The 20,219-nt window shown below is 41.7% G+C and overlaps 1 protein-coding gene across 3 annotated transcripts in view; it reads left to right on the forward strand.

Moving 5' to 3' along the window:
* Window positions 1-20,219, forward strand: part of AIG1 (androgen induced 1) — a 272,128-nt gene that overhangs the window by 82,979 nt on the left and 168,930 nt on the right. For all 3 annotated transcript variants that reach the window (XM_070376791.1, XM_070376786.1, XM_070376785.1), the window contains one exon: window positions 1,003-1,158. In XM_070376791.1, coding sequence (XP_070232892.1) covers window positions 1,003-1,158 — 156 coding nt within the window. The remainder of the gene's footprint in view (window positions 1-1,002; window positions 1,159-20,219) is intronic.

The raw sequence follows: 20,219 nt of genomic DNA on the forward strand, positions 1-20,219 counted from the left end.
TTATGTTTTCTAACCATAATGAACAAAATTGTATCTTGTACAAATACATCATCAGTAAATTATTTCTTGTAAATGGAACTAGAAAAATTCCCCTGAATATGTTCTTGGTGCTAAATGGGTATGACTTTGAGCCCATGGAATATATTTTCTGCCCTTTGCATAATTAGAATTACCATCTGCCAAGTTATGTTACAGTATTCTGCTTGCCTTCACTCGTACCTCTGGATCACCAACACTTTTACCCTCACTTTAGGAATTTCACGAATATCTGGGCTCTAGCATTTCAATGGTCTCTGTGATGGTCCAAGTAAACATAGCTATGCAAGTAATTCAATTTGTAATTGATTTTGGAATGTACAAGTTGTTGTACGTTTTGGGGGAAAATGGGTAAGTTTACCTTACTTCGGAAAGATCTTATTTCATAAAGATTGAAAACTTCAGATGGAGGTCATTTAGTTCAAGTTTGAAAACAGAAAATTGCTCTGTTTCAGGCTTGTTGATTGCTTTCAGTTGATTTCTCTGTGACTCAAGGACTAGAAGCTTTCTACCACTTCCTTTGGTAGAAAAAATTTTGACCCTAAGAGACTAAATCATAGGAAGGTTTCTTCACATTCAGACTTAATTGTCTCATTTATTATATCTTTTTCTTTGCACTTTTTAGATGTTTGTTAAATTGCACTAGTCAATATTACTAAACCACAGATGTGATGTTTTAAAATAAGGAATATGTCATTTTGAGAACTGATACCAGTTTCTGCTCGCGCATGTTTTGCATTTGTCCTTAGCAAAAATGGAAGTAGTGTTTTAAGATGGATTTTCTCACCTACGATAGCAAGTTGTAAATATCTGAGTCTTTCTCTGTTTGCAGGGCCAGGTCTTTAAATATGCTTCTCATCCTCTCTTACCCTATGTCATGTTGCAGAGGTATAGCTGGTTTGCTCTTCTCCAGGTTGGGTCTCTTTCTATCTTATTGACTTACTACCAATCATTGTCTCCCTCCAGGTTATCCAAGCTGTCTTTTTTGGCATCTGTGTGCTGACTGATCTTTCCAGTCTTCTGACTAGAGGAAGTGGGAACCAAGAACAGGAAAGACAGCTCAAGAAGCTCATCTCTCTCCGGGACTGGATGCTAGCTGTATTGGCCTTTCCTGTTGGGGTTGTGAGTATGAAGTAAATCGCATTTAACCACAAAAGAAATGAGTCTTATATTAGACTTCTCAGAGGGAAAACGGCTAATTATAGGCTTCTGCCCTGGGGCTGCCATAGCACAGCACCACGGACTGAGTGGCTTAAACAACAGAAATTTAGTTTTTCCCATTTCTAGAGGCTGCAAGTCTGATATCCAGGTGTCCACAGGGTTGATTTCTTCGGAGGTCTCTCTCCTTGCCTTGCAAATGGCCTCCTTCGCCTGTATCTTCACATGCTTTTTCCTCTGTGTATCCCTGTCCCAATCTCCCCTTCTTAGAGGGACACAGTCATACTGGCCCTCAATGACATCATTTAATCTCACTTGCCTCGTTAAAGACGTTGCCTCTTTAAATCACGTTCCAAGATACTGAGAGTTAGGACTTCAGCAGAGGAATTTTAGGGGGACACAATTCAACCTGTAATGGTTTCTTAAGCAGCCCAGACTTAAAATGTATGGGTCTGTGATCATTCTTGTATTTTTGAACTTGGGAGAGGAAGTCAGTAATAGCTCATACTTCTTCACTTACTCAGTGGTGCCATTAGCTAATATCACTTAAGTAAATGCCGCTTAATGTTTGATTCTACTCTGGCTCCATTGATTTCCATTGTTTTCAGTTAGATTCCCTCCCTAGCTTAACTTCCTTCACTGATTTGTTAATCGCCCATCATCTCTACATAGAGGGCCAGGGCACCATGAGACTCTATAGATTTTAACCTGTGAAGAGCCAGAAGAATGAGAGAACACTTGTAAATTGTGATAACAATTAAGAGCATTTTGTGTAATTCAAATACAGAACTTTCATCGGCCACCTGATAGAAATCAGGCGGAGAAATAGAAACCCGTGTACCAAGTCACGGTCCTTTGTAGGCTCAGAAAGTTGCTTTTTAAATCTTTCCAATGGCTCTTACTCATATTTGCCACATTTATACCTGGCTGAAGCCTCTATACACTTGTTCTAAGACCAGTTAGTGGGCACCAAGACTATTACTGAATTGCTTTTTCTGCATACTGAGTTGTGTCTTCTTGGAATGAAGTAACCCTTAAACTCTTAACAACAGGACAAGGAAAGTAGTATGATCTGGTTGTATGTCTCCTCATTCATCCTTACCCTCCAAAAATCTAGATGTTTGCTCAGGTTAAAGCCATCTAGCAGATCTCTCAAAACTGGTTACTTAACATAACAGAGTTAAATACCTTATATATTATTCAATATTTCCTTCTTTAGACTTGCCTTATAAAATTCAAACACCTTCTATGAGAATACTTATCTAAGAGAAAATTTCCAATGCCATAAACTATAAAGACCTACACTTTCTACTTGAAAGAATTATCTAGAAAATCCAAGTTTGTGTGTTTTCTGTTACTTTTTACCTGCTTGAAGTGAAAGTGTTAGTCACTCGGTCATGTCTGACTCTTTGCAACCCCATGGACCTATCCACCAAATTCTGGAGTGGTTAGGCATTCCCTTTTCCAGTTTACTGCCTTGGAATTTCTATAGGCATGTCACTAATTCTGGGGATCCTCCTTGATTAGAAGGAATACAGTAGTAACAAAATACAAAGTCAAATAGAAATACAATATTATCCTTTCCTCTTTGCTCTGCCCGCTTCTGTTATGTGGTGTCAGACTGTGTCTCTATGAGCTTAAGTTGTGTGTCTTGCTACTCTAATCAAAGGCTCATTGCATATGCCCTCTAGACATTTATAACATTCAGTTCACTTCAGTTCAGTCGCTCAGTTGTGTCCGACTCTTTGCGATCCCATGAATCGCAGCATGCCAGGCCTCCCTGTCCATCACTAAACTCCTGAAGTTCACCCAAACTCATGTGCATTGAGTCGGTGATGCCATCCAGCCATCTCATCCTCTGTCGTCCCCTTCTCCTCCTGCCCCAATCCCTCCCAGCATCAGAGTCTTTTCCAATGAGTCAACTCTTCACATGAGGTGGCCAAAGTACTGGAGTTTCAGCTTTAGCATCAGTCCTTCCAATGAACACCCAGGACTGATCTCCTTTAGAATGGACTGCTTGGAACTCCTTGCAGTCCAAGGGACTCTCAAGAGTCTTCTCCAACACCACAGTTCAAAAGCATCAATTCTTCGGTCTCAGCTTTCTTCACAGTCCAACTTTCACATCCATACATGACCACTGGAAAAACCATAGCCTTGACTAGACAGATCTTTGTTGGCAAAGTAATGTCTCTGCTTTTGAATATGCTGTCTAGGTTGGTCATAACTTTCCTTCCAAGGAGTAAGCGTCTTTTAATTTCATGGCTGCAGTCACCATCTGCAGTGATTTTGGAGCCCCAAAAAATAAAGTCTGACACTGTTTCCACTATTTCCCCAAACTATTTGCCATGAAGTGATGGGACCAGATGCCATGATCTTAGTTTTCTGAATGTTGAATTTTAAACCAACTTTTTCACTCTCCTCTTTGACTTTCATCAAGAGGCTTTTTAGTTCCTCTTCACCTTCTGCCATAAGGGTGGTGTCATCTGCATATCTGAGGTTATTGATATTTCTCCCGGCAATCTTGATTCCAGCTTGTGCTTCTTCCAGCCCAGCGTTTCTCATGATGTACTCTGCATAGAAGTTAAATAAGCAGGGTGACAATATACAGCCTTGATGAACTCCTTTTCCTATTTGGAACCAGTCTGTTGTTCCATGTCCAGTTCCAACTGTTGCTTCCTGATCTGCATATAGGCCTCTGACATTACTTTAGCCTAAAACATTTTATCCTGTTTGAGACTTGAGATATTTGTCCACTTTCAATGTCCTTCCTGAATTTAGTCCATGCATGCTTTGTGATTTGTAAAAAGAATGGGAGTCTTTTTGTTTGCTTGTTTGTTTGATTTGAGTATATCCAATATTTTCTCCCGTGTTTCACTATGTTTGTTGTTTTCTCTGTATTTTAAAAGACAGAGGAGACATCATAATGCCTTTATTATGCTCCTTTTTGAGCCAAAAGTCGTAATATCATATTTTCATGATATAATGTATACACCTTTCCTAGCCGATGAACTTCACAGAGGAATATAAAGAATAAATAATGAATCAGAGATGTGCTGTTTCACTAATTTCTTTAACTCTTATTTTTTTCTTGCCTGCTGATACTTTATAGTCAATATTTGGGTCATAATTTTCCTTGTTAAAATGAGCCACTTTCCTTTTCATAGTCACTAGCATTCTATTTTTCCTGAGCTTTTTGGAGCCTCCCTCTCCTCTGCCCTTCTCTTGTTCTCTTTCTGTCTCTCTGTTTAATATAAGGAAGAATCCTGGCCTGTAATTGCCTTGCATTTTCCATTGTTTTTTACTCTGGCATTTGATTTTTTGTGTCTCTTTACCTAATTTCACACTCTAAAATGAAAGTGGAGAGTGAAAAAGTTGACTTAAAGCTCAACATTCAGAAAACGAAGATCATGGCATCTGGTCCCATCACTTCATGGGAAATAGATGGGGAAACAGTGGAAACAGTGTCAGACTTTATTTTTCTGGGCTCCAAAATCACTGCAGATGGTGACTGCAGCCATGAAATTAAAAGACGCTTACTCCTTGGAAGGAAAGTTATGACCAACCTAGACAGCATATTCAAAAGCAGAGACATTACTTTGCCGACAAATGTTCGTCTAGTCAAGGCTATGGTTTTTCCTGTGGTCATGTATGGATGTGAGAGTTGGACTGTGAAGAAGGCTGAGACCGAAGAATTGATGCCTTTGAACTATGGTGTTGGAGAAGACTCTTGAGAGTCCCTTGGACTGCAAGGAGATCCAAGCAGTCCATTCTGAAGGAGATCAGCCCTGGGATTTCTTTGGAAGGAATGATGCTAAAGCTGAAACTCCAGTACTTTGGCCACCTCATGTGAAGAGTTGACTCATTGGAAAAGACTGATGCTGGGAGGGATTGGGGGCAGGAGGAGAAGGGGACGATAGAGGATGAGATGGCTGGATGGCATCACCGACTCGATGGATGTGAGTCTGGGTGAACTCCAGGAGTTGGTGATGGACAGGGGGGCCTGGCATGCTGTGATTCGTGGGGTCGCAAAGAGTTGGACACGACTGAGCAACTGAACTAACACACAGAAATTCCTTGAGGCCAAAAAAAAAAAAAGATTGATAAATGCCTTCTTCCTAGATTCCACTAATTTTATTATAAAGTCATATTTTCAGAGGATATGAATTTGACTCTTTATAACCATTTTTATATAATTTTAAACTCAGTGGACATGAGTTTGAGCAAACACCAGGAGACAGTGAAGGACAGGGAAGCCTGGCGTGCTGCAGTTCATGGGGTTGCAAAGAGTTGGACACAACTGAGCAATGAGACACTAACAATCATTTTTATCCAATTTTTTTTGCATGTAAACATACAGTTTAATGATATTTCCCTTGTCTTTCTCTCTACTTCCCAACTTTCCTTTCAAATGAGCCCTAGTCTCTGCTGTGACTTCAGAGGTTCCCTTGCCCTTCTATATCTCCCCCAGGATCTGGAATTCCACAGTAGTTTCAGACTTTCTTCCTTGTTAACATATGAGCCCTTCCTGAAGCAGCATCACTGGGAATCACTTGAAGAGATGTCATCTTTACTCTTCCTGTGGCTCTTGGCCTGAGAGGGAGGTAACCAACCCAAAGGGTTCGTTACATCAGACAGATGGAAATAGCAGTGATGCCCATGACTTGTAGGAATCTGTAGTGTAAGAATGCCTATGTATGCAAATGACTGGTTATAACGTTTGTAATTGAACACCTTGTATCATGTTGGTTGACACAGTCAAAATGCTAAAGGGAAAATCCCAGCACTCTCCCTGCACCCAGAAAGCCTGGGACGTGGCTTGAACCTCTGAAGAAGGAAGATGCAGAGACTCCACTTAGAAGTCTGTGGTCAGTCCCCAGGGCCTCCAGGCTCTGACTGCCAGGTGACTGCCAGCCTCACAGAAGACCTCCTCTGCTGCCTTCTCCAGCTTTCTCAGCTCCACACTTTTGTCAACCACAAGTTTGAAGGGGAAAGCAATGTCATTTTTGCTTCTTGGTGCAGGGCAAAAGGGCTTCCCTTGTGCTAGTGGTAAAGAATCCACTTGACAATGCAGAAGACATAAGAGACATGGGTTCGATCTCAACGTGGGTTGAGAAGATCCCTTGGAGAAGGGCATGGCAAGCCACTCTGGTATTCTTGACTGGAGAATCCCATGGACAGAGGATAGGATCCTGGCAGGCTAGAGTCCATAGGGTTCCAAAGAGTTGGACATGAAACTGAAGAGACTTTTAGCATACAAAGCAAAAAGGCAGTGGGCCTGAAAAGAGGGCAGAATGGCAGCTGAATGTATTACTGCTGCTCAAAGTTTCCCAAAGAGACCTCTCCACCTTAGGCTTTTCCGGACATTTCCATTATTTCTGTCTCTCTCACCTCAGCTGCAAATGTGGCAGCAAGAAAGACCCGGGTAGGTTATCTAGGACTTGTATTTTCTCCACTAATGCTTCCTCCAATAACGAGGTTAATTGAGAGCCTACAGTAATTGTTTTATGTGCGCATGAAGCGCTAAGTATGATTCTGTGACCCATGGACCTGATGCCTCTACTTCATGCAGTCTGTCTCTCTCAAGGATATATAAAAGTAATGAAGCATTCCAACCCAAGATAACTGAGGTGAAGCTTTGTTTCAGCATAACCTTGAAGAAACCAGGCAGGGTTGCTTGAGTGAACAAAGCATGTATCATCCTGATTTGTGTAGATTCCCATAAATGCAAAGCTGGCCTTGATTAGTGATGCTAATGGCCGGAAACCACCACCACTCCCAAAGCCTTGCAGCTCATTTTTGCAGGGACAACCCCTGGGAGGCTCATCTTACCATGTGCAGTTCATTTCTGAACCCTGTCACCCTTTTAAAGAAGCATTACAAATAATTCTATGACATTATGTGGTCTGGAAGCACTGAAGTTTATTAGGAGCAATCAAACCAAGAATGTCTTTTGTCTCCCGTGAGTTCCGTTGACTTTCATGCTGGCAGATACTCTTCTAGTTAAGAGAACAGGCTAAGGCTTTCAACCAAAAATAAAAAGAAAATAAGAGTAGTAAAAAATGAGTATGATGAGTATTAAATTGCCTCTTTCAAAAGTCCTAAATAGGTCCCCAGCTGTAGGCCTAAGCAGCTCATTTAATGATGAAGAACAATCATATTTTCCATCAGTTCAAGTCTGTGCATCCCATTCATCCACAGCTGCTCCGCATGCAGGATGCACATAATCCACTCTCACCACCTTCTTGGTACACCTTTGTCCCTGGCCTCACTTAGGTAGCTCTACCCAATGTGAGATTGCTGCTTAACTAATTTTTGCAGGTGGGTGACGATGAGGATGTACCAGTCTCAAAAAATAGGGAACCATCTGAGAAAGTCCTGTAAATTTGAATCTGGTCTAACCTAGGGTGGGATCCAAGATATTGTGAGCAAACCAGCATGTGCCTGGATGAGCTTTACTGGAATTTGAGGCTTTCATTGGAGTTTAGTTTTAGAGCTGTTAAGTAACTCTTTTCTGGTGTTATAATCATGTTTTTATAAAGATTTTATGAAGATTTGACATGGAACAACCTAGTCTAGATCCCTGTAAAATTCACTTTTGCTTATGATGGGAACTGTATGGTACCTGCTTCTTTGGGAAACATGGAAAATGGAAATTGAAATTTTAGGTGCATACTCAAAGAAAAAGTGTCTAGAAATTATTTTCAAAACAAGATTCTTCAAATTCTTCATTTATTGATACACTAGCTAACTAAGCCATCCTTCAGAAAAATTTTTTGATGCATGTGAATTTAGATTGTAATACTTCTACAATTTAAAAAAATGTTCATTTCTGATTTTCAGAGGTAAGAGATTGGCTTAAATGGAAAACAAACTTATTAATGAATATTAGTTACTAATATCAATGTATGTTAACATAACACAAAGGAAGGAAATTTGGTTCCATTTGAGATTGAAAATAAAAGCAAATGTCTTTTCTTCTATTTTGATATTAAGGGAAAACTTGGGATTAAATACACTTAATATCTCCTGATCCTCTCTGTATTAAATTTTCACACAAATACCTAAAATCAAACTTTTCTATTTTTTCTTTAAGCCTTCATTGATGTTTTAAGTTTCTTCCAATACCCTTTCTAGTCAACTTTGAAGTTAAGAATATAATATCTGCTGCTGCTGCTGCTAAGTCACTTCAGTGGTGTCCGACTCTGTGTGACCCCATAGATGTCAGCCCACCAGGCTCTCTTGCCCCTGGGATTCTCCAGGCAAGAACACTGGAGTGGGTTGCCATTTCCTTCTACAATGAATGAAAGTGAAAAGTGAAAGTGAAGTTGCTCAGTCGTGTCCAACTCTTATCGACCCCATGGACTGCAGCCTACCAGGCTCCTCCACCCATGGGATTTTCCAGGCAAGAGTACTGGAGTGGGATGCCATTGCCTTCTCCGATAATATCTGCTAGGTCATATTTTATGGTTAAACCTAGTTCAGTACAGGGGTAAAGCCTAAGACTGACTCAACATCAAAGAACTAGGTTTAACCATAATATCTGCTAGGTCATATTTTATGGTTAAACCTTGTTCTTTGATGTTGAGCCAGTCTTAGGCTTTACTCCTGTGCTGAAATGAGTGTGCATTGAGTGGTGCAAGGGGGAAGGTTTAGAGATGAGGATTCATTCAAGATCAGTAAGCAAAAGGAGCATTTTCCTCCCATTCCAGGAGAAATGCTCAGAAGACGATCATTACCTAACCTAGGTTAGTTGCCTATGATCACCTTTTTGATAGTCTTTTCAAAAGACCAAGGACGTAATATGACCAGTCAGATATACCTGATAAGGAACTGAGTTGCTTCTTAACCGTCTTATATATTCTCTGCTAAATGAAAACCAAAGATTTTCTGCGTAGTTGAACTATTTAATTTGTACACATTCATGCTAACACAGCAAAGTCAGCTTGCAAAACAAATTCCTTCAACACAAAATGTGACTTCACTTTTAACAAAATTTTACTATAACCCACTCGTTTATAGGCAGAGCATTCAAAGAACGGAAGTTCTGTTCAAATCAGTAGTTATTTATGGGTGTATGGAGCTTCCCAGGTAGTGCTAGGAGCCAAGACAGTAGTGACTGATTTTGCCCTTCAGGGTCTCACAGTCTAGAGAAGGTGACTTTATATAAGTTATCTCAACAAGTGAATTAAAAGAAGACATGAAGAGTATAACAATACATATAAGTATAGAAGTAGCCTGCAAGATGGAGAAGGCGATGGCACCCCACTCCAGTACTCTTGCCTGGAAAATCCCATGGACGGAGGAGCCTGGTAGGCTGCGGTCCATGGGGTCACGGAGGGTCGGACACGACTGAGCGACTTCACTTTCACTTTTCCCTTTCATGCATTGGAGAAGGAAATGGCAACCCACTCCAGTGTTCTTGCCTGGAGAATCCCAGGGATGGTGGAGCATGGTGGGCTGCTGTCTGTGGGGTCGCCTGTGGGGTCGCACAGAGTCAGACACGACTGAAGTGACTTAGTAGCAGCAGCAGCAACCTACAAGAAGAAGGAATTTATTTTAGTGAGTAGAAAGTCCTGAAAGACTTCCCAGAAACGATGATATCAGAGCTCTGTTTTGAATAATGACTAAAAACTTACTGGACGTGTAAGTTAGTGATGCTTTCAGCTGTTAGAAACAGAGTATTGCCAGATACTCACCTGGCTCACTTTTTTACATCATTCAAGACTGCTCAAATTATTTCACCTCAGAACAGCTCCCATGAATAAACTTTATAAATTAGCCCTTGTCGTTCTCTGTCCCCTTAACTTGCTTTGTATTCTCCATCATGATTCCTGCTGCCAGGCACATTATATGTTTATTTTATTTGGTTTGTCTTCTCTGACTTAGTACATGCTCTGTGAGGTTAGAGAGCTTGTTTGTTTGGCTTACTGCTATAACCCAAGCATCAGAAGCAATGTCTAAATAATTTAGTGTTTTTTGAGTGAATATCCAACCAACTGTGGTTTAAACAATAAATATATTCAGGGTCTCATAAAATAAGAAGTCTGTAAGCAGGAAGTTTTAGGGTAGTATGGCTCAGTATTATCATTTGAAGCTTATGTATTTTCTATTTTCTACTTTTCTATCTCTGGAGTGCTGACTTTCTTTGAACTTGCTACTTTCAATCTCTGGGCTGATGAACCACCACATACTATATGCTTTGCAACCATGCTCAAGGCAGAGAGAGGAAGACACTCTTAAGGGAGCTCTCCTCAAAGGGTTTGTCTTTTCGTCGTACAAATAAACCTTTCTCAGAAGCTCCATCAGCCAGCATCCCCATAGGTCTCATTGGTGAGGACTGTCATGTGGCTCGAGCCAGCTGCATAGAATGCTGGGAAAGCAAGCAGGAGAAGCAAGGAATGAGGTCACCATGAGGGCTTATTCATGATTTATCTTAATGTGCCTTATGGGTTAGTCATACTGCTGCCGAAACAAAATCGCTAGTTTCAAGAAATAGAATTAACAATTGTTGAGACTAATAACTACATGTAAAATAGGTAAAAACTAATAGAATTTCAGGTAATTTATTGTTTATCTGTGTTGATATAAAAATATATACTATAAAACCAATGCAACTAATCATGGATATTTTCTGAGCCAAGAAAGGCAGATTTTTTTTTTTCCATTCAGTCTCTGCCAATACCATTTTTTTTTGGGTGCAGTCTCAGCAGTATTATCATGAACAGTTATCTAAATCTGACATTTGAAATTCTTCTCAAAGAAAATCACTTATGTTACACGATTGACTAAATGGCTTATGTTCATTTTCTGAAAGTCCATACAAAATTCGTCACAGGTAGCCCTGCTTTAGTCCAGCAACTCAGATATGTAGATACCAGGTTCAGTGAGTAAAATCTGCCTCTAATCGTAGCTAATGGGAGGTTGCTCTATAACACAGGGAGCTCAGCCTGGTACTCTGTGACAACCTAGAGGGATAGGATGGAGTGGAGGTTGGGAGAGAGGTTCAGGAGGGAGGGGACATATGTATTCTTATGGTTGATGCATGTTGTTGTATGGCAGAAACCAACACAGCATTGTAAAGTAATTATCCTCCAATTAAAAAGAAATAATAGTCCCCTAGAAATTATAGAGAAGTATCATGTCCTCTGGACCAACTCATAGAGTTCCCACTCTCTCTGGGCAAAAGGGCCACAGATATATCTTAGAAAATGAAGATATCTTTTTCTCATACTTATATCCATAAGCAAAATATAGATTTGAAATATATGATCGAGAAAAAGTAGAATTGTTAGTTAATTATGCTATTAATAATTAACATTGATTGTGTTAGTCACTCTGCTGCTGCTGCTGCTAAGTCACTTCAGTCGTGTCCGACTCTGTGCAACCCCATAGATGGCAGCCCACCAGGCTCTCCCATCCCCGGGATTCTCCAGGCAAGAACACTGGAGTGGGTTGCCATTTCCTTTTCCAGTGCATGAAAGGGAAAAGTGAAAGTGAAGTTGCTTAGTCCTGTCCGACTCTTAGCAACCCCATGGACTGCAGCCCACCAGGCTCCTCTGTCCATGGGATTTTCCAGACAAAAGTACTGGAGTGGGGTGCCATTGCCTTCTCTGGTTAGTCACTCAGTCGTGTCTAACTCTTTGCAGCCCAAAGGGCCGTATAGCCTGCCAAGCTCCTCTGTCCATGTAATTCTCTAGGCAAGAATACTGGAGAGGGTGGCCATTCCGTTCTCTAGGGGATCTTCCCAACCCAGGGATTGAACCCAGGTCTGCTGCATTGCAGGCAAATTCTTTACGATCTGAACCACCAGGGAAGCCCAATAATTATCATGCTGCTGCTGCTACTGCTGCTAAGTCGCTTCAGTCATGTCCGACTCTGTGCAACCCCACAGACAGCAGCCCACCAGGCTCCCCTGTCCCTGGGATTCTCCAGGCAAGAACACTGGAGTGGGTTGCCATTTCCTTCTCCAATGCATGAAAGTGAAAAGTGAAAGTGAAGTCGCTCAGTTGTGTCCAACTCTTTGCGACCCCATGGACTGCAGCCCACCAGGCTCCTCTGTCCATGGGATTTTCCAGGCAAGAGTCCTGGAGTGGGCTGCCATTGCCTTCTCCAAATAATTATCATAATTAATGTTAATTCAGTTACACTAATAATGTATATGATTCCTGTTCTCAAAAATATGAGCCCCCCTGCCCCAAACCAGGATCTTTTGTATGCTGTTGTTTGGGAGACCAAGAACAAGATGCAGTAATATCTTCTTTTTTGTTTTTTTAAGGAAAGAAAAAAGGAACACTTTCATTTTTTGTCTTCCTTCTCTGCATATTTCCCTCCCTCCCTACCCCTCTAGTTCAGTTTCTCTCTTAACCCTTCCCCGCCATCCTCTGCCTCAGAACCATCTCCTTGTTTGTAGAAAAAGAAACAACAATTTGCTGTGTGGGTGTTCCTGAAATTACTACACAGCCCCTGTGGGCGTTTTGAGGTAACTCTTACCTGTTTTAGCTGGATCAAAATGTGCTGGGTTAAATCAGCCAATATGAAAAGGAACATTTCCCCCCAAGGAAGAAGCTAGTAGACTTTCCACCTACACAAAATGTATTAACTTTTCCTTGTGCAATTACCATGCTAATGATTTGCTTATTTTGCCACAAAGCCAGTCCCAGATAGGACTTTCATTCATCCTGCCTTTTTCAAACTTTCCTGGGAACAAAAGTGGAGGCATGATTCTGGCTTTAGGGGGATGTGTCCTGGAGACACAGGTGGGAAGGTGGGAAGATGAGAGATGGTGAGGGGAGAGATTGTGTGTACCCACAGTTCACAGGTGGCCCTGCCCTCTGTCTGCTAAGCACTGATGAAAAAACTTTCCCAAGAAGTTTCCCTCTTCAAAATGTCCCTTTACCCTGTTGCTTAGGTCTGTGCTTCATTTACCCATGAGGACCAATATGTACCAGAAGTTTGGGCTGTGGTGGCCCCAGAGGTTTGGTGCAACATGAGGGAAATGAAGGGAGCTGTGTCCCAGAGGGAACCAGAAAAGGCCGTTCCATCCCATCTGCTCTTCTGCTTCTCTGAGTTCCCACCACTGCGTGTTGTTTCCCAAGGAAAGGCTGGGGAGGGACGTGAAATAGGAAAGAATCCTCAGCATAGATGAGTGGTGTGCCCAGGTAGCAAGGCACGTGTGGAGAAGAGTTTTCTGGGCCCATTTTTATCACCTCACCTCTTAATCCTAAGAAGGGCCCCTCCCCTTTCTTCACCTTCACAGTCAACTATGAAATTAGAATGATAGCCTTCCTACAAACACAAATAACTTAACAGAAACAGCCTCAGCGCTCCCATGCCAAGAAAATAACACGAGTGCTCACGCCCAGGAGATGGCTGTCAAAATTAGCATGGAGTCAACAAAAGAAGATGGTCCCTAGAATCATTGATAGGGTAATATTTTTGTCTGACTGGTCCACCACTCCCCATGGTCACATCCTGGGCCGTGCTACTTCCTAAATCACACCTGCAGCCCAGGCTGCTGTCTCTGACTGCAGAGACGGAAGAGTGGTCCAAGGGCCAGAGAGCATCCTTCAGGTTCCCATGCTGCTCCTGACACTCTCGCTCCCTAGTCCCTGCATGTCTACCTGCCCTGAATCCTGAGGATCCCCAGCCCCCGAACAAAAGCCCAAAGCACTGTCAGGCAGGTGAAAGCCCCTACCTGGCATTCCCCGACCTCCATCACTTATGAACCAGAGTCTCAACTGGGACCTGCATTGTTTACCTTTAATCAACTTGCATTTGAAAAATGCTTTAAATACTCAGGGTTAGCTTTGTCCTAACCATAATATCTATGATGGGAACTGACATGCTGGTTATATTTCTCTACTGCACATTGAAATAAACATATAATCATTACAATAAAATCATTTTCTGTGCTGTGCTGCCATGCTCAGTCACTCAGTCATGTCTGACTCTTTTGGCCCCATGGACTGTAACCCACCAGGCTCCTCTGTCCATGGGATTTTCCAGGCAACAATATTGGAGTGAGATGCCATTTCCTCCTCCACGATATCTTCCTAACCCAGGAATCAAACCCATTATCTCTTATGTCTCCTGCATGGCAGGCAGGTTCTTTACCACTAGCTCCACCTGGGAAGCACCAAAAATCATTTTCATTAAGTTAAAAAAAAGAGAAATTCTACCTGTAGAATGTAGATTTCCCTCTCAGATTACCGTAGAGTTCTAAAGAAGTTGCCGCACACTTGGAGACATTTGCTGTCGCCTTTCTTCTTTGTTTCCAGCTGTTCAGTTGCTGGGGACCAGCAGTTCCATTTATAGCTTACCTTCTGAAACTTCTCGCCGTCTCCCTTCCCATAGTGACAAAACCCATAGCAACTCAAGAGCCTGAAAAGTCTATGAATGAGAACTTGCTTCTCCTACGTACTGCTGTGGACCAGACTAAGGGCTGTAGTCTGTTATTTAATCCTCAGAGTCCCCAAAGGTAGGAATGTCTGTCATTCCTACTCCACAGAAGAGGGTTCTGTCGTACAGCTTGACCGACAGGGTTCCCATTTCCTAGGTCCCTTGCCTGAAGTCCATGGCTAGGAAATGGTGCCATCTGGGCTTGAACACAAGCACTCTGATCGTGAAGCTTTTCGCAAGTACTCTAAATTTTTTGACAATCCAGACCCAATCTTGCTTTTTATCATTCACCTGATAGACACTTTCAGCTATATACGTGAACTCCAAGCTGGCCACAGTTTCTCATTTAGGATAATACATCAAAAATGAGAAAGGGACTTAGGCATTATGTGACTCAGAAATCACTGTTTATCCTTTTCTTTGAGGCTGTTTGACAAAAGCCTGTTCATTTGTGCTTATTATTGTTTCCCTGTGATATATTATTTCCTTGGCACCATAGAGCCAATGGTTTCATACGGTTTTATGGGCTAATTTATAAAGTATAAATTTTGGCAAGGAAAGAACGTCTTCCTGCCTTGTCTTCTTGTTTCAACAATTGGACCCAGATTTAAGCTACCATATATTTTACCCAATATGTTTGTTTTTAATATGTGAAAATAAGGTTTTGTCAGTAGAATTAGCTACATTAAAAAAATGACTATTAAATATATCTAGCATCTGTAAACCATCTCTGGGTTTCTAAGAAGGCATATGTAGTTCAGAGGTACACAATTGCAAAAGAATATTTTTGAGAAGAAATGATCCAATGCACTCTGCATGGGTAGCCTAATGAATCAACTGCGCCTACCCAGTGAAATATTTGACTAAGGATTCCTAAGGGCCATCTTGTTCAGCTTCATCAAGAGCTTTTGGTTAAACTGCTTTCCTTTTTAAAATTTATGATTTATCCCCCCTCCTATTTTCAACAAGAATTTGAGATGGTCTGAGTCGAATCACTTCGTCAAAGCGGCCCAGTCTTCTCGGCCTCGGCATCCTTCAGCAAGGCCACCTGTAAATCATTTTGCCTATTTGGATAAGTGTCTTCTGTGTTACGCTGCAGGGTACACAGAGCAACTTACTTATGTACTTTCTCTTGAAAAAAATGAGGCAAGCCAGGAAAATGGGGAGAAACTAGATCTTCTGGCAAATTCAGTTAACATTTATTGAGTGCTATACACCAGATACTATGTTAAATGCTCTCACACCATTTCACTTACTCTGTTAGTGCATAAATGCATTGCAGGCTCAGTCATGTCTTGCAACCCCCTGGACGGTAGCCTGCCAGGCTCCTCTATCCATGGGATTCTCCAGGCAAGAACACGAGTGGGTTGCCATTTCCTACTCCGGGGATCTTCCCCACCCAGGAACTGAACCTGCGTCTCTTGTGTCTCTTGCATTGTTAGGCAGAATCTTTACCACTGAGCCACCTGGGAAGCCGTTACTCTATTAGGGGATCTCATAAAAACAAACGGCAGTAGACAGTTGCCATGCCCTCATCCCTACAGACAGTGATGCTGGCAAGAGGACTGGAGCACCGAGGAGGGGAAGCTGCTGCCGTGCTGGCCTTCAGAGCCCCTTCTCGTTTTGCTCAGTCCTGTCTAGAGAATAATGCCTGTCGTATTGGATCCGGTCAGAAATGTCTGATGCTCTGTGCCTGAAGAGTCTCAAGCAAAAATGACAGTAAGGAGGAGAAAGAAAGAAAGCTCTGAGGCTGGGGGATCATCCATATGAAGTAGATTTTCTTTGGGTCTCTTTGCTCTGTGAGCAGATCAGCATCAAAACAGATGTTTCTCCCCAGTCTTGGCACCTTCCTGAGATGCTGATCCTCAAAGTAATTAGTTTAGTAGAACCTCCTGGTTCTTAATTGACGAGAAGGGTTCTTGAACCGCCCCCGGCAAAAAGTCCGTAATTGGTCAGCTGTGCTAGAGGAGGGCCTTAGCAGATGACAGGGAGTTCAGGTAGACCAAATGCCAAGAAAAAAAACTCTTGAAGTGCTGTCAGGCAGATGGATTGCTGACGCTCTGGCTGCATGCAAGCATCTTTGAGCCATTTCGGTTCCAAAAATGATTTGCTTTTTGACTCCTTCCTCTTTGTTTATACAGCATAGATCATCACAGAATGATTTAAAGGTGAAAACGAAAATCCACACAACTTGCCACAACAAGCATTTGTTGCTTTTGTAATAGGAAAGCTGCACATGTGTTCTCATTTGCAGATATATTCTCATTTAGGATGGTCATGCTCTGAATTTAATGGATAAATTGTTCATAGCAGGAAAATGAAGGAACATTGGCATGTTGTTATGATACTAAAAAACAAACACACCAACCTCTGCAAAGGGTCTTTTCCCATTGCAAACTGTGGATAGAACTTGCTGCATGTTTTCATTGTTCATGCATAAATCTAAAATAAACAAAACACAGAAAACCTTGGCTTCCTCCCTCTCTTATCTCTATAGCAATTCAAAGGCAGTGAATGGCCATTTGTGGGTGTCCCAGCTGGGACAGTACTCCAATACCATTATAGCCAGGGACCAAAGACCCAGACACTCAATTTTGTGAGTCTATTTTACAGGAATTCTTCTTTCAGTAAATGAACTTATGTTAACTAAATGAATATAGACTGAAGTGTAGCTCAGAAAGGTAATTAAGTCATTTATACTTATAAAAGGTTGTCAGGCCAACTGGAGTCTCTGTAAGCTTTTCCTAGGGGCAGAACAACTTTGAAGATAACAAAGAGTAGCCAGAAGAATCTTGAGCGAACTCAAAATCAAGGCACAGGGGATAACTGGATGATGATAGTGGTGGGTAGTCAAATTACTATGATCTGAGCCATCCTTTTGTATCCCAAGGATTGACTTGCTAGGTAGACTGGAATGCTGGCCTGGGTGGCCAGAGGACCCCCTCCTCTATACAGAGTTGAAGACAAGTCTTTTTTTTTTTTAACTTAGTTTTTTTTTGATTAATTAATTTGTTTTAATTGGAGGAAAATTACAGTATTGTGATGGTTTTTGCCATACATCAACGTGAATCAGCCACAGGTATATATGTGCCCCCTGCATCCTTAACCCGCCTCTCACCTCCCTTTTCACTCTATGTGAATTGTCTAAGAGCATCAGCTTTGGGTGCCCTGTGAAGACAATTCTTATTCTTTAATACCCATAAGCCTAAACACTATGATGACCAGTTTGCTCCTGTTAACAAATTCTTCTTGGGCATCTTTAATCTGCTTGTTCAGGCTTTGTCTTCCAGTGTTCAGTAGTGTTCTGGTCAGGCCATTCTGATACTATACCCGAGACACTGAATACAGGCAATCATTGACGCATAGCCACCTAACTTAGGATGCTTCTGCAAAAGGATGTGCTAATTACTTACATAATTAACTTTCATTCAATTAGATTACTTTAGATGTTTCTTTATTCTCAGGTGGAACTTTAAATTCAAGTTGCAGTTAGCTGGCTGTCTCTCTTATGTACTAATAGCTATCTGTGAATATTCATTTTAATATAATCATTAAATAACTAGACTATAATCCCCTTTTATTAAAAAGAGAGAGATGGCAAGAGTTGGATTTTATGACAAAAAGTCCAAATTGTTTTTCAAGAAAGAAACGCATATCAATGCTAATCGATTGGCAGTGGTTTTCTAACATAATAAGGTAGTCTTGTGTGAGGTTCCTGGATTGTTTAATTATCCTATTTACCATCACTTGACAGAGAGGAAGAGAAGCCTTGCTCAGTTTATTTAGGTATGGAATTCAGTTTAAAATGGATCGATTTACAACTTTGAACCCCGTAAAGGAGGATTAGTTATTAGAATGCTAAAATGACCCACCTTCTGGAGTCACCTCACCTGCGTAAGGCATAAGGTGACCAGATAGCAAAAGAGTGTGAGCCTGGAGACAGACCATCAGTGATCCATCTATGTCTATTTCATACTCTTTATGGGAAGATTTCAACTTCTGACCTGATTTCACAATTATAAGGCGATCTGTGTTTTGTCCCTATTTCTGTAAGTTTGGCAGATGACCACAAAGTGGGATACGCAGAGTGTCTGCCCACAGAGCCTCCTTTTTTCTGTGCCCTGCCCTCTCACAGTGCACACCACCTTCCTGCCAGGCCCACCACCTCTAGGATGCTCTCAATCCAATGTGATAATAAGCCTCCAAACATCACTCTTCACAAAAGAAGACTGCCACGAATAGGGGCCAACCCCAGGCAATTTGGATTCTGTTGGTGGGAAAGAAAAGCAAACTTTAAAAAAACTGATCATTTTCATGTTTCAAACAGGCCAGGCAGAGATGCCTGAGTCGCGGGGGAAGAGCCGGAATCAAGGGAACCATGTGATTGGTGCCATTGCAGCCTGTAGGCACAGGGGTTATACAGGGCATGACCCTGGATAGAGAGTCTGGAGACTCTAGGTCAGAGGGCCCCAGCCCCACAAGCTGGTGTTGTAGGGAAAAACATGCATCTCAAAGATGACATAAGAATCAGAGATCCTGTCAACTAAACTTTGAGTATGGAAGGTAGCATGGCTCCATGAGGCAAGATAAGACCCAATTATCAGTTAGGACCAGCCAATATTCTAAAAAAGTATTGCTTCTCTGGCCTTTGGATGTGAATTTGCCAGAAGGAAGGTGTACCTGGTCACATCAACCTTGTTGAGATGCTTGAAGTTCCATGAATGTGCTTATTAACTTTGAAGGGAAGAATGAGTCTTCCAACTTGTTCCATTCTACTGTCCTGTAGTATCACATATATGTCGTGTTAGATCCATGATTTTTGGCAATTTTTCTCCATCTCTGATCCATTTTTCTCTTCCCAGGGGCAGTTTAAATCCAAGGACATAGAGATCCAGCCGCTTCGCCTCAATTTAAGGCAACTCTGAAGGGTCATCCCTGCTCTAGAGCAGCCTTAAATTGAGGCCCCTGGGAAGGGGTCATGGCTTTAGGCAAGACCTTTCCCTGCAGCTGAGGGCAATTCTAATGAGGGATGCAGCTGACAGCGGCCAGCAATGGATATTCCCAACATCTGCAGGGTGGATGCACAGGCCCTGAAGAGGGAATCTGGGAGAAGTACTACAGTATCCACTACAGTTAATTGATATAAGTATAAAATTTGTTTTCTGACTTTGCAAAACTTGCTTAGTTACCGCATGTAGCTTCCATGAATACAAAGATAAAGGAAGTAAATGGAAGATCTAGGTGCAGAATAAATTTCAATGAAGCCTTTTGATTAAAACAATCTTAGCAGTTAGAAAGTAATTTATGTAACCCTGACATGGCATCCGGTCCCATCACTTCATGGCAAATAGATGGGGAAACAGTGGAAACAGTGGCTGACTTTATTTTTCTGGGCTCCAAAATCACTGCAGATGGTGATTGCAGCCATGAAGTTAAAAGATGCTTACTCCTTGGAAGGAGATTTATGACCAACCTAGACAACATATTAAAAAGCAGAGACATTACTTTGCCAACAAAGGTCCGTCTAGTCAAGGCTATGGTTTTTCCAGTAGTCATGTATGGATATGAGAGTTGGACTATAAAGAAAGCTGAGTGCTGAAGAATTGATGCTTTTGAACTGTGGTGTT

This window comes from Bos mutus, chromosome 9 (genome assembly GCF_027580195.1).
Source record: "Bos mutus isolate GX-2022 chromosome 9, NWIPB_WYAK_1.1, whole genome shotgun sequence".
In the NCBI taxonomy this organism is placed as follows: Eukaryota; Metazoa; Chordata; class Mammalia; order Artiodactyla; family Bovidae; genus Bos; species Bos mutus.